Source organism: Haematobia irritans, chromosome 1 (assembly GCF_050003625.1).
Source record: "Haematobia irritans isolate KBUSLIRL chromosome 1, ASM5000362v1, whole genome shotgun sequence".
In the NCBI taxonomy this organism is placed as follows: Eukaryota; Metazoa; Arthropoda; class Insecta; order Diptera; family Muscidae; genus Haematobia; species Haematobia irritans.
In genome coordinates, this window is record NC_134397.1 from 80,560,957 (window position 1) to 80,576,767 (window position 15,811).

A 15,811-nucleotide genomic window follows, 5' to 3' on the forward strand; every position below is an offset into this window, starting at 1 on the left:
CTAGCGACATTATTAAACGTTACCTTAAGTTGTTGTTGGTCGCTTTTGTCGCAGTTGTAGCATTTCTTATGAGACACGTTTTTGGTAACATCATTCATATATCAAAAGGCGTCAATTGTTGAACTGACCACAAACTTCGTAGCATGGCATGAACTTCACTGGACATCCTTATAATACGGTTGCCCCATGTAACAGGTTGGCTGATAAGTCCCCGGTCTAACAAAGAAAAACACATTTTTTTGTCAAAATTCGTTTTTATTATTCAACATAGTTCCCTTCAAGAGCGATACAACGGTTATAACGACCTTCCAATTTTTTGATACCATTTTGGTAGTAGTCCTTCGGTTTTGCCTCAAAATAGGCCTCAGTTTCGGCGATCACCTCTTCATTGCAGCCAAATTTTTTCCCTGCGAGCATCCTTTTGAGGTCTGAGAAGAAGAAAAAGTCGCTGGGGGCCAGATCTGGAGAATACGGTGGGTAGGGAAGCAATTCGAAGCCCAATTCATGAATTTTTGCCATCGTTCTCAATGACTTGTGGCACGGTGCGTTGTCTCGGTGGAACAACAATTTCTTCTTCTTCATATGGAACCGTTTTGCCGCGATTTCGACCTTCAACGCTTCAATAACGCTATATAATAGTCACTGTTGATGGTTTTTCCCTTCTCAAGATAATAAATAAAAATTATTCCATGCGCATCCCAAAAACAGAGGCCATTACTTTGCCAGCGGACTTTTGAGTCTTTCCACGCTTCGGAGACGGTTCACCGGTTGCTGTCCACTCAACCATTTTGCACAGAGCTTCCGCATATCCAAATATTGATGAATGATATGACCAACACGTTCCTTTGATATCTTTAAGGCCTCTGCTATCTCGATCAACTTCATTTTACGATCATTCAAAATCATTTTGTGGATTTTTTTTGATGATTTCGTCGGTAACCACCTCTTTCGGGCGTCCACTGCGTTCACCGTCCTCCGTGCTCATTTCACCACGCTTGGATTTTGCATACCAATCAATTATTATACCCTCCATCATAGGATGGGGGTATATTAACCTTGTCATTCCGTTTGTAACACATCGAAATATTGCTCTAAGACCCCATAAAGTATATATATTCTGGGTCGTGGTGAAATTCTGAGTCGATCTAAGCATGTCCGTCCGTCCGTCTGTTGAAATCACGCTAACTTCCGAACGAAACAAGCTATCGACTTGAAACTTGGCACAAGTAGTTGTTATCGATGTAGGTCGTATGGCCATATCGGTCCACTTTTACGTATAGCCCCCATATAAAGGGACCCTCAGATTTGGCTTGTGGAGCCTCTAACAGAAGCATATTTCATCCGATCCGGCTGAAATTTGGTACATGGTGTTGGTATATGGTCTCTAACAACCATGCAAAAATTGGTCCACATCGGTCCATAATTATATATAGCCCCCATATAAACCGATCCCCAGATTTGGCTTGCGGAGCCTAAAAGAGAAGCAAATTTTATCCGATCCGGCTGAAATTTGGTACATGATGTTGGTATATGGTCTCTAACAACCATACAAAAATTGGTCCACATCGGTCCATAATTATATATAGCCCCCATATAAACCGATCCCCAGATTTGGCTTGCGGAACCTCAAAGAGAAGAAAGTTTCATCCGATCCGGCTGAAATTTGGTACATGATATTGGTATATGGTCTCTAACAACCATGCAAAAATTGGTCCATATCGGTCCTTAATTATATATAGCCCCCATATAAACCGATCCCCAGATTTGGCTTGTGGAGCCTCTAAGAGAAGCATATTTCATCCGATCCGGCTGAAATTTGGTACATGGTGTTGGTATATGGTCTCTAACAATCATGCAAAAATTGGTCCACATCGGTCCATAATTATATATAACCCCCATATAAACCGATCCCCAGATTTGGCTTGCGGAGCCTCAAAGAGAAGCAAATTTCATCCGATCCGCCTGAAATTTCGTACATGATGTTGGTATATGGTCTCTAACAACCATACAAAAATTGGTCCACGTCGGTTCATAATTATATATAGCCCCCATATAATCCGAACCCCAGATTTGGCTTGCGAAGTCTGCAAGAGAAGCAAATTTCATCCAAGCCGGTTGTAATTTGGAACATGGTGTTAGTATATGATCTTTAACAACCGTGCCCGAATTGGTCCATATCGGTCCCTAATTATATATAGCCCCCATATAAAACGTTCTCCAGATTTGACCTCCGGAGCCTCTTGGAGGAGCAAAATTAATCCAATCCGGTTCAAATTAGGAACGTGGTGTTAGTATATGGTCGCTAACAACCATACCAAAATTGGTCCAATCACACAAAAATTGGTCCATATCGGTTCATAATCATGGTTGCCACTCGAGCCACAAATAATCTACCAAGATTTTACTTCTATAGAAAATTTTGTCAAAAGTTTATTTCTATAGAAAATTTTGTTAAAATTTTATTTCTGTAGAAATTTTTGTCAAAATTTTCTTTCTATTGAATATTTTGTCAAAATTTTTATTTCTATAGAAAATTTTGTGAAAATTTTATTTCTATAGAAAATTTTGTTAAAATTTTATTTCTGTAGAAAATTTTGTCAAAATTTTATGTCTACTTTGTCAAACTGAATTACATACGTATTGGATCGATCTTTTTGATTTAATATATACCACGTATGGACTTACATACAATTTTGAAGATGGTGTTAGGAGGTTTTAAGATACCAGCGTTACGCAACTTAAGTAATTCGATTGTGGATGGCAGTGTTTAGAAGAAGTTTCTACGCAACCCATGATGGAGGGTACATAAGCTTCGGCCTGGCCGAACTTACGGCCCTATATACTTGTTGTTGATTTCCCTGGGGCAGAGTCCGGAAACTCATTATCAAGCCAAGTTGTTGCTTCCACCGTATTTTTTCCCTTCAGAAAACAGTATTTTATCAAAACACGAAATTCCTTTTTTTCCAATTTTTTTTCACAATAACAAAAGTTGCTTCACAAAAGACGCTCTATCTCACAAACTAATTGACTTACAGACGTCAAATTTTGACTATCGACGCCATCTATGTGTCAGACCGGGGACTTATTAGCCAATCTGTTAAGGTCTTCATAAATAAGGTTAGGTGGCAGCCCGATGTATCAGACTCACTTAGACTATTCAGTCCATTCTGATACCACATTGGTGAACTTCTCTCTTATCACAGAGTGCTGCCCGATTCCATGTTAAGCTCAATGACAAGGGACCTCCTTTTTATACCCGAGTCCGAACGGCGTTCCACATTGCAGTGAAACCACTTCGAGAAGCTTTGAAACCCTCAGAAATGTCACCAGCATTACTGAGGTGGGATAATCCACCGCTGAAAAATTTTTTGTTGTTCGGTCGAAGCAGGAATCGAACCCACGACCTTGTGTATGCAAGGCGGGCATGCTAACCATTGCAACACGGTGGCTCCCTACATAAAGAAAGAATCCCCAGATTACGAATATATGATGAAGTGGTGTTCTCAGTCAACGAACCAACAAAACTCTATGATCTAGAAAAGCAATAAAATATTCTTTACGTTTGTCTGTACTGATTCTTCGGTCTTCAGTAACAGCGATAAGGGCCATTCCCCAACTTGTATTTCTTACGAATCCTGACATAAATTTCTCAAGCCCTTGTAATAAAAACGAAGGTATAACAATTGGCCGAAATTCATTATTTCTGTTGGCAGAGGTAGAATCATTATGATAGATTTCGTGAGATGTAATATAAGGCAGTAACATTCGAAATGTACTCTTTAATAATTTGGGATTGAAATCGGGAGATCGGTCTATATTCCATATTCAAATTACAAACGTATCTCGTATTAGATACAAATTATAAATGTTTGAAATAAATACCTGTATTAATACCAAAATTTGAGTTCCAGTTAGGTTGGGAAACCCTTGCTAATTTGCTATTTGCTTTACATTAAGTAGCAAAAACAAAAAGTCCATTGACAAAATTTGATCTACGCAAAATAGTTCCATTGGTTGCGTGATCTGAAAAATTTGCTGATAACGATGAAACTTAAACTTGAATATGGTTGGAATCGACAAACCCACACTATATTCAAACGGATATGAGTTTCAACTCGAATATATCAGCTAGACATTGAATTTAGTTTAGGTTAGGGTGGGTAAGGTGGTATGAAATCGATCCTGGATCTATTTGGCAACATAGATTAGGGATTACATGAGTAGGGATCACCTGAGTTTCTAAATCAGGTTCTTGATTTCAACATAACACAGCCTAAGCAAGTAAAGGAAGAGACTATATGGTGCTATAGACGCACTTAATGGTTAAGGAGACATGCGAGAAGGGTAGGATAAATTCTGTGTTTCTAAATATCAAATTTTGTAACTATTGGGAGCACAATTTAAAAATGCGTGATTTATTTGTCTGGGATTTTTTTCGGAGAAGATATAAAAAAAGAATATTTTCACTATCTAAAACATTATGATCCAAATAGTGTTTTTTTATTAAGTGCATTTCTTATGGGAAGCCCAAAATCCGCGACGGAATACCGCAACGACTAGCGGTATGTCGCTAATGGTAAATCTATTCCAATTCCTTGTCGAAAAATGGGATGGTGTTGCCATCGCTTATCAATGCCACTAGGCATTGTTGTTGCCTGGCCTCGTTGAAACTATTTTATCTTCAAATAAATCAACAAATAACAAGTATACACAGAAAAAAAAAGTAAACTACATTATGGGTAAAATGATCAATTAACTAAATTGTATTCCAAATGTCGAGATTCATGAAATTAACGAAAATATTCCGACATTTGTTGGATTTTTAACTACCATTAACTAAATACATCTTTCTTGAAGAGCAAAAATGAACTAAAAATAATGAACAAAAACCTTTAGGCGCCAGATCATTCCCATTTTAACCACACTGTAGTTCATTCTTAATATTTTTGAGAAGTGTACGAAAAACTTCTTCTGTTTTAGTTAGAATTGAACTAATTTGTATGTCATTGAAATTTTACTGCCATTTAATTCATAAAACAGACTTTGTGTTTGTGTATACGACCGTAAGTTCGGTGAGGCCGAATATTATGTAGTCTCCACCATGGATTGCGTAGAAACTTCTGCTAAAGACTGTCATCCATAATCGAATTACTTGGTTTTTGGTAATGCGTACCCATGGCAAGGTATATTACAACGTCTTAACGTCGTCTTCTAAATTGTAAGTTAGTCCATACGTGGTATATATTACACAACAAAAGCTGATTAAATACGTTATTAATTCAGTTCTTGAACGGTATATATAGGGAAGTCCACAAATATGAATTTTTACGCAGTAAAATAGACCGATATGGATCAAGTTTGACATGGTTCTTAGCGGCCATATACTAGCACAATGTACCAAATTTCAATCGAAAGGAATGAATTTTGCCCCTCCAAGAGGCTCCGGAGGTCAAATCTAGGGATCGGTTTATATGGGGGCTATATATAATTATGGATCGATATGGCTAAAATCGTGCATGGTTGTTAGAGACCATATACTAACACCACGTACCAAATTTCAACTGGATCGGATAAGTTTTGCTCCTGCAAGAGCTTCCAGAGGTCAAATCTGGGGATCGGTATATATGGGGGCTATATATATTTATACAACGATATGAACCAATTTTTGCATGGATGTTTGAAACCATATACTAATTCCACGTACAAAATTTCAACCGGCTCCGAAGGGCAAATCTGGGGACAGATTTAACATATGGGGGCTATATGGACCAATTTTTGCATGGTAGTTAAAGATCATATACCAAAATTTCAACCGGATCGGATGAAACTTCCTTCTCTAAGATGTTCCGCAAGTCAAATCTAGGGGTCGGTTTATATGTGGGCTATACGTAAAACTTGTCCGATATGACCCATTTGCAATACCATCCGACCTACATCAATAACAACTAATTGTGATAAGTTTTAAGTTGATAGCTTATTTCGTTCGACAGACGGTCGGACGTGGCTAGATTGACTCAGAATTTCATCACGACCCAGAATATATATACTTTATGGGGCTTTAGAGCAATATTTCGATTTGTTACAAACGGAATGACAAAGTTAATATACCCCCATCCTATGGTGGAGGGTGTAATAAGATATTTCATATGTACATGTTTTTATGCAATTCCAGTATAAAATATTGAAAAATCATTCTTTGTTGATTTTTGTCGCGAATGGTCAGTAAAAAATGTATAAAATGTTACCTCTTTGATACAGATTTTATTATAACTTGATGGGGAATAGCCAAAGTAACTTCTCACTAAGTTTATATTCTTTAAAATGTATTATTATTAGAGACCAATAATCGTGGAAAATGGCGATTTTAAATTTTACAAATTGGGTTTTTATGAAATTGATATATAATGATGGTTAGGATAGAGACAGAGAATGAAGCCGATACATTTTTATCCGCGGCGGATGACAATACATTGTTGCATCCGACAGCGGCGGCTTGACGACTGAGCCGATGTGAATCTGGATGGTAATGAAATTAGTTTTTTTGTTATTTATTTAAGCGAATACATATCGATGCCCTCATTCCAGAGTACGCTAAGTCGATTTAGCATGTTTTGATGGAGTTCGCTGGTTTTTATTCGGATTGATGTGAATTGCATCCTGTCAAAAGTTCGAATTTATTGGATATTTATGACTAAAGTTTTAAAAAATGTCCAATCCAAAAAGGGCAAAAAGTTTTGTTCGGTCTAAAGTGGTCTAGGTAATTTTTAGCCATGTTTTATTATCACTAGAACAAAAAAAAAAAATATAAAAAATATGATTTTAAAACTGAAAATAAGGGAATTTCTATCTTATACGGGTTTTGAGAAATTTAAAAAAACAAAACTTTGAAGTTGTTTGCTCTAAACTTCACTTTTTAGACTTAGCGTACTTTGGAATGTAGACATCGATATATGATGCTTAACTTATACTGCAACTAGTCTCTATTATGTAGAAGTGACTAACCAGTAGTTTATTTATTAACAATCAATAGACTTATGGAAATTAAAATATCCTAAGACTAAAGTACGACAATTATTGTTGTACAATTTTTATTTGGAATTGAGGCTTTCATATATTAAAGCGAGTTAAACAATAATGTGGTTTGAAGCGGCGCAATCTTCTAGATTGATTGGAAGTTTGGAGTAAATTACGGGCTTCGCGATTAGTATGGTTCTGTAGGCGGATAAGATGTTTTTCTGCAATTCTAGAGATTTCCTCTTGGATCGTAGTCATATTTAAGTTTCGGTGGAGGCCATTATTTGGGGGCACTGCACTTCTTATCACTTCGTTTTGAAACCTTTTGTATTTTTTCGATATAACTGTTTGCCACACATCCCCATAGTTGAATGTCATATATCCATATTGGTTTTAATGCTTGTTTATTAACAAGCTTAACTTACGGTATTTAATATTTAGTTCTTCGCACTTTTTATCAATATGAATTCTCCAATTTAATTTAGAATCCAGTGTAAAACCAAGATATTTTGCTGAGTTTGAAAAAGGCACTTGCTCATTGCCTATTTTTAGGGCTTTGTATCTTGAGGCAATTTTCACAAAGTCAACATGAACAGATTTGCTACTGTTGAGCTTTAGACCCCAGTTTTTGTCCATTGGTGAACCTTGTTATGGAGGTTATGTACGGATAAATCTGTATTTTTTCCAGTTGACATTAAAACTGTGTCATCTGCAAATGTTCCAATGAAACAATCTTCGTTAACAGGAATATCGTGAGTGTAAAGTAGATATAGTATAGGTCCAAGTATACTGCCCTGCGGAACTCCTCCAGATATTGGATATAGATTAGTAAATTCATTATCTTGACATACTCTATAAAATCGATTACTCAGGTATGAGCTAAGAATCTCACAATAATTCTTTGGAAGTAATCTGCTGAGCTTTAGAAGAAGACCATCATGTCATACTCCATCAAAAGCTTTGGAAATGTCCAAGAATATAGCGGAGCAGACTTGTTTTCTCTCGAAGGCTTTTTCTATATTATGGGTGACTCTATGAACTTGTTCGATAGTCGAGTGCTTTTTCCGGAATCCAAATTGACGGTCCGGAATTATATTTCTTGGGACAATAAATTATTCCAGTCTACTGGAGAAGAGCTTACCAATTACTGGAAGTAGAGAAATTGGTCTATATGAATTGAATTGAATGAAACTAATTGTGCAACCAATTTTACATTTACATTTCATTCCTATTTTCAGAGGGGCTACAAAATTAATCAATCAATATCAAATTGATTGATTTTGGATGGAAGGTTAAAAATTTTGGCAGAATAATAAATAAATATTTTTGATTAATTGGTGGCTAAATTTGAGTCGTTATATTAGGCGGCAGTGTCGGCTCACAAAAATTGGTCGGCAGTAGCTAAAATTAGCGGCTTCATTCTATGGTTAGAGAAAATCTAAATTTAAAACAAGTTATTTTACAATTCTATATAAAATACTGATATAATGCGTTTAATTGCCAAATTTTCTTTATGAAAAATTGTGCCACTTTTTTAAAATGGGTGTGTCACCTTTTTTTGTTTTGCTAGTGCCACTTTTTAGAAATTCTCAACGGTAAGGCTAATCGAGTGTGTCACTTTTGTTTATAGTGCCACTTTTCAAAAAATTCTCAGCGGTAACGCTAATCGGTATCCATGCGATATGTTAATTACCTTTTTTTATCAAAATTCCCTTTTCGTTAAACCATAAAATATTTGGAATGTCGTTATTAATTTTATTGAATCATCTGTTATTAAAATAACATTTAAAAATATTTTAAATATAACATTCTAAGAATATATTGCTAATAATTCGTTTTCAAAACACTGCGAATACAATGAAGTAAATATTGCACATGAATTATTTCATTACTTGAACTTTCATAAATTGATTGATATATTGGTATTTACGTATTGCACACGGTAATAATTTCACCCAGCTAGGTGAAGAATAAGTGTTCTCATATAATTATTATTGAAATACTATGACTTAAAGATATTGAAAATATAATGTTTCGTAATTGTTAATAAACGTGTGAGTTAAATAATAAAAAATATACGATTACGTTTCGCAAAGTAATTGATATATCCCGAAATTAATTGAGTTTCTCATACCTATGGATGAGCATCCAACTTCATTGCGAAACATAAGCTTTATTACATAATATCTTAATATAATAATAATAATTTTATATTATGAAACACATTTTAGTTATCCTCCTGTGTTCTACGTGTATGTATGTTTATAATTATGCTAAAAATCAAATCTAAATGCAAATATATGTATAGATTCCAAGCAGGAATTGAGTTGAAGATGTAGAGCATTCTCAATTGGAAGTATACATTTTATTAATTCTAGTATTCGTATTAAATTCATTTCAGTGTAGAATATCTATCGTCACATGCTAGCTTGGATCACCTTCAGAATTTTTAATGAACAAATAAGGATATTCTAATGTCGGACATAGGTTAGGTTAGGTTAGGTTAGGTGGCAGCCCGATGTATCAGGCTCACTTAGACTATTAACTCCATTGTGATACCACATTGGTGAATGTCGGACTTATTTACATCAAAAAAAAAAAATTGTAAAATCCATTGAATGAATAAATGAAATGAACAAAATTTGGCTACCTTGACAAACTTCTCGACACAAAGATATTGTATTCTTCGTTTTGTAAGCTTGTCAAGGATCGCTTAAGATGTCAATAAACCCAGAGGAAAAATATAGACAAAAGTATCGCATCAACGAAGTCATCACGGCCTTTCAAGAGGGTTTTTGGATGAAGGTCGATTTTTTCTGTATAAAAAATATAATCTCGACGTAGTTGAAAGTATTTTAATTGACTTCCTAAATTTTGCAAAATTGTGTAAATTACTATTGCTTAAAAGGTTGTACTAACAGGTTGGCTAATAAGTTCCGGTCTGACACATAGATGGCGTCGCTAGTATTAAATGTATATTACTTTTATATAGCACCAACCTTCAAATGATTCGTGTCAAAATTTGACGTCTGTAAGTCAAATAGTTTGTGAGATAGAGCGTCTTTTGTGAAGCAACTTTTGTTATTGTGAAAAAAAAATTGGAAAAAAAGGAATTTCGTGTTTTGATAAAATACTGTTTTCTGAAGGGAAAAAATACGGTGGAGGCAAAAACTTGTCTTGATAATGAGTTTCCGGACTCTGCTCCAGGGAAATCAACAATAATTGATTGGTATGCAAAATTCAAGCGTGGTGAAATGGGCACGGAGGACGGTGAACGCAGTGGACGCCCGAAAGAGGTGGTTACCGACGAAAACATCAAAAAAATCAACAAAATGATTTTGAATGACCGTAAAATGAAGTTGATCGAGATAGCAGAGGCCTTAAAGAAAAGGAACGTGTTGGTCATATCATTCATCAATATTTGGATATGCGGAAGCTCTGTGCAAAATGGTTGCCGCGCGAGCTCACATTTGACCAAAAACAACAACGTGTTGATGATGCTGAGCGGTGTTTTCAGCTGTTAACTCGTAATATACCCGAGTTTTTCCGTCGATATGTGACAATGGATGAAACATGGCTCCATCACTACACTCCTGAGTCCAATCGACAGTCGGCTGAGTGGACAGCGACCGGTGAACCGTCTCCGAAGCGTGGAAAGACTCAAAAGTCCGCTGGCAAAGTAATGGCCTCTGTTTTTTGGGATGCGCATGGAATAATTTTTATCGATTATCTTGAGAAGGGAAAAACCATCAACAGTGACTATTATATGGCGTTATTGGAGCGTTTGAAGATCGAAATCGCGGCAAAATGGCCCCATATGAAGAAGAAAAAGTGTTGTTCCACCAAGACAACGCACCGTGCCACAAGTCATTGAGAACGATGGCAAAAATTCATGAATTGGGCTTCGAATTGCTTCCCCACCCACCGTATTCTCCAGATCTGGCCCCAAGCAACTTTTTCTTGTCCTCAGACCTCAAAAGGATGCTCGCAAGGAAAAAAATTGGCTGCAATGAAGAGGTGATCGCCGAAACTGATGCCTATTTTGAGGCATAACCGAAGGGGTACTACCAAAATGGTATCGTTAGATTCGTTGTATCGCTCTTGAAGCGAGCTATATTGAATAATAAAAACGAATTTTGAATGTGTCTTTCTTTTGTTAGACCGGGGACTTATCAGCCAACCTGTTATCATGAATTTTTATTAGCCAACACGATATATAGAACGAATTGTACAATAATCAAAAATAGTAAAAAAGACAATTTAATTTAAGAATCCAAAGATGTTGCAAATTAAGTGGCAGAATTTAACCACGACATTCATCATTTAATTCAAGCAGGAACTAAACTACAGAACCGCTCCCATTTTAGCACACGACTTATTCGGGAATCTTTTCGAATGTGTTTTTGTGGAATGAATAAATCAAAGCAGACCTAATATTTGTAATCTATGATGAAATAGACGAAAGCATTAAAACAACTTGAAATGAACCAGTCACTGACCGCTAATGAACTAGTGAACTAACTGACCGAAATGTTTCACTGATTCGAAAAGGGTTGAAGTGAGCGACCATTCCTCTGAACACTATGCGTAAGACCAATCTACCACCACCTTTGACGGAATTTCAGCAGCTGGTGAGGAGAGCAAAACAAGGTGCTAGCAGGTGGGGATGCCATTTAACATTTGCAAACCGCATAGTCTACCTTACAGAACCTGATGTATGGATAACAGACTGAAAGCGTTCCGAATAATCTTTCGAAATGAGCAACGATAAAAGTTTTGGAGCAACAGTGGCTAATATTAAAACTGAAATTAAATTTACAAGGCTATTTGGAATGGGTATTGTGGCATTTGGCGAGTCTTTTATGTGCTATAATCGGTTTAAAAAAGGCCCAGAATATGTCAGAACGGCAACAACCGCTGAAAACATTGAAGCAGTTAAGGAAAAGTTAGTCTATGCGATTTGAGTTGGAATAATGGACGTTTGTAGAACCTGTAAAACTGTGCAGAACACCGAGATGGTCGCAAGGGCGAAGATAACTCTATAGAGAAGTGATATTGAAGGCCCAGTTTTCTCGAATACGACTATCGAACCTTATTATATTTTGTGAACCTTTGGAGAATTTCCTCTTCCACTGCCCTGGAGTGGAAATAAATTGTCAAATTCATCTGAGAGACAGAAGTGTTTAGTTTTTCTTATAACTCTGATTGGCAAAACATATTTATGCTGTTTGCGGTCAACTGTTTGTATACTATCGGTCAACATAATGCGAAGTAATGTCGACCTCTGCAAATTATATATAAATTTCAGCCTCTGATCATATCGATCAGAAATATAAGCTATGAAGTTCACAAATTGGTTTCAGCTTTTCTATATTGTCCTGGTAATTACTCCTTTTTTATTAATTCCTATTGAATGTGATCTAAATCACCACTCCAATCATCAGTAATGGACTTAATGCCTTAGGTTTTGACTTAGACTATTCAGGCCATTGTGATACCAAAAGTGGTGATCTTCTCTCATATAAATGAGTGCTGTCCCTTTGTATGCAAGGCGGGCTTGCTAACCATTACACCACGTTGACTTCCCACTTAATTCTTTAAGGTGATCAACTAATCTTTAGAGTTATCTAGTGATCATCCTAAATGATATTTCTTTTGTAAGTGACTTATTGATAAGACTGACGTTAACTCTTCCTCTTTAAGAATCCTTCCACTACATCGATCTTCAACTCAACCTACATTCACTCTTATTGCTACTACTACTACTAAGTTTATTCGAACAGATAGAGAGATGTCTTCGTCGAAAAAATTATGGCAAATATCCCAAGGTATCCTCAAGTGAGGCACTAACGGCTCGCATCGATTGATAGTTGTTCTGGAAATTCTCCCGTAGAATTAATTCACGGGTTTTACTCTTACCACTGTGCACCGAAGCGGCACGGGCTATATTGTTTTCGATGTAGTTCAATTGCTTGAGTAGATCGTCAGCACTGCATGACTTCTGAGATGAACTCGAGGAGAGCGATTGTAGTTGAGCAGCGTTTTTCTCATTTCTACGTCCTATGCTGAATGATTCGCGCTTGCGATAGGATTGCGATTGCCGCCGCGAAGCTATCGAATAAGAACGGGACGATACACTGTTCTTGTTATTCGTACTCGAACAGAGACTTTTAATGTCAGTGGTTTGACTCAACTTGACATCGGCAAATACGGCAGCAGCCTCTACGCTTTTCTTGACACTCAGAGCCTCATGGGACTTCAAAGGTTTGCTATTGCCATTGTTGTTAAGATTGAATAGTTCGTAGTCCACGGCCAATTTTTCTGATGACTTTCGTGTCGATGAACGAGATTTGCGTCTGTGCAATTTATTCTTTCCATTGGCTTCCAAAGGTCGGTTGCCGGCATTGAGGGCTATGTGCTTGCAATAGCATTTGCTGGCACTAACGCAACTGTCGGTGTCACACCAGGTGGTGTCGGAATTGTGTGTATCCTCTTCTGCTGCAGTGGCAGCATTCTCCTCCTCTACCAGGGAACAATAACACTTGTCTTCTGACTTGCAAGAAATTAAGGATTGACGATTGGCTACGACATTGTGCCTTTTCGATGATTTACGCTCATTGCGTCGACGCAGCTCCCGTTCGTTAAGTTCATCTGTTCTCAAGCTGCAATAGCAACGATCTGCCGATGTACACGTGCATGATTCAGAATCGTAGCTACATTCCGAGCAGGAGACATAGCTGAAAATGGAAAATAAAAATTCTTCAGAAATCGGTTGAAAGCATTGTGCCAGAAGATATAGTATAGTCGGGGAGAATGAAGGTTGTTTTTGGTGAAAACCGAACCTGCAAGGTACATACCCGCTGCTACTGTTCCTATTTAAGCCAGGAAATGCATTATCTGGACGTACCAGAGATACATCGGAGCCACTGGTGGTGGCCCGATTTCTCTGATTGTGTTGATGATTAGGAGCACGTCCTTGGTTGGGATGTGAAGAAATGGCCGTGGGCGGTCCAATTATGATGGGTGGCTCGGATTTTCGATGATTCTCTAGATCTTTATTACGAGGCGGTTTCGGTGGTTTTCCACGACACGAGCGAAACTGTCCTAACTGAAAAACCTTCTTCAAACTTTTTGTGCCAAAAATAGGGGTTTTCGGTTTTTTCTGTAAAAAAAGGATTTAAGGTTTGAAAATGCAACGAATTTTCTCTGGTTTTCAACAAACATACCTGGGAATTACTGGAATATAGTTTGCGCTTCAGTTTCTTCTTCTTCTGTCGTCGCATGATATTTTTCGATCGTTGAAAGAGTTCATCTTTAGTTAGCGTTACGGCCAGTTTCAGCAGAAATTCCTTATAGATGGGCTTCAGATCATTGAAGGACATACCATCGGCATCTATGATGGCTGACAAAATATCATCCAAGGAGTGGAGATTTTCATGTAAACGGAATTCATTGAAGAGTTCGCTGAAACCAAGTGGTGAACTAGAAACATTGAAATGGAAGTAAGGAACGACTTTTCCGTAATTATGTTACAATACTAAATGGAATACATGGTAAGGGTGCATTTGATATCGGATATTCCAGGATTGTGCAAGACATAAATAGTAGTGCATGATTAGGTGGGAGTGTGCGTGTTTGGGATTTTGCATCTTATAAATAATCACAAACAATAATGTCACATTGTCATTTTCTTTGTTATTCCGTATATTTATGCACCTATAATGGTCAATGTTAGAAAAAAATGTCCTTAATGCCATTACCCAGTATTATTTTAACAGCACAAGGTAATGGCTCGTACCTGCTTCACAGCTAAGAATTGCCAAAAAGTATAACAAACAGTGTAAAAAAAGTGCCATGTAAGTGAGGTCGAATTGATCACGAAAAAATCGCACTCAAAACAGATTGAACCATTCAGGGCAATAAGTCAATTCAGAACTTGCTCATAAAATACTTCAGATTTTTAAATTTTACAAAACACTAAGTTTTCTTTAACACGTGGCAAAAAAAAAATAATAATAATAATATACATATCTAATCAATTTTCTAAAATATGTCGAAAAATATTTACTTAGGGTATGATCACATCAGGCAAATATTTGCCCAAAACGTGTGCCAAACTTTACTGAGGTGGGATAACCCACCGCTGAAAAACTTTTTGGTGTTCGGTCGAAGCAGAAATCGAACCCACGACCTTGTGTATGCAAGGCGGGCATGCTAACCATTGCACCACGGTGGCTCCCAGGTCTTGTTTAAAGCTGGGCTTTATCGATACAGCCCCCCATATATACCGATCTCCCAATTTGACTTCTTGAGTTTCTAGACGTCGTAATATTTACTCAATTAGTTTGATTTAGAAATGGACCGATCATATTGAGGGCATAGAAGCCGCAATTTTCCTCCGTTTTGACTGTAATTTGAAAAGCAGTGTTGTTTTGGGACTACAAATAGCCAAATATACCGTATATCGGCCCATATTCTGTTATAGACACCCATATAGACTGATTTCCCGATCAGTCTATATGGTTATATAGAAGGCGCAAATATTTCATTCCATTTTCTTGAACGCTCGAACGTGAAGTATAAGTTTTCACCAGAACTCAAGCAAAAATCGTTCTTATAAATCCAGAATCTGATGTAGTCTGTTCTGGGTAATTTCTAGATATTTGGGGATTTTTATGGGGACTTTTCGAAATCTGTTCAGTATAATAAATCAGGTTTACAAATTTTTTTTTTACATTCCTAAAATAGGTTTGGAAGAAACGAACCCCATTTATTCCACGACATTTGGACGTGAATC

General features: G+C 36.9%; 1 protein-coding gene across 1 annotated transcript in view; it reads right to left on the reverse strand.

The window, feature by feature from the left end:
• Positions 1-12,719: 12,719 nt before the first annotated feature.
• Positions 12,720-15,811, reverse strand: part of LOC142221295 (uncharacterized) — a 112,502-nt gene continuing 109,410 nt past the window's right edge. The window contains exons 7-9 of the mRNA XM_075290962.1: positions 14,241-14,496; positions 13,872-14,176; positions 12,720-13,751 (exon numbers count right to left, since the gene is read on the reverse strand). Of these exons, the coding sequence (XP_075147077.1) occupies positions 12,824-13,751; positions 13,872-14,176; positions 14,241-14,496 (1,489 nt within the window). The 3' untranslated portion in view covers positions 12,720-12,823. The remainder of the gene's footprint in view (positions 13,752-13,871; positions 14,177-14,240; positions 14,497-15,811) is intronic.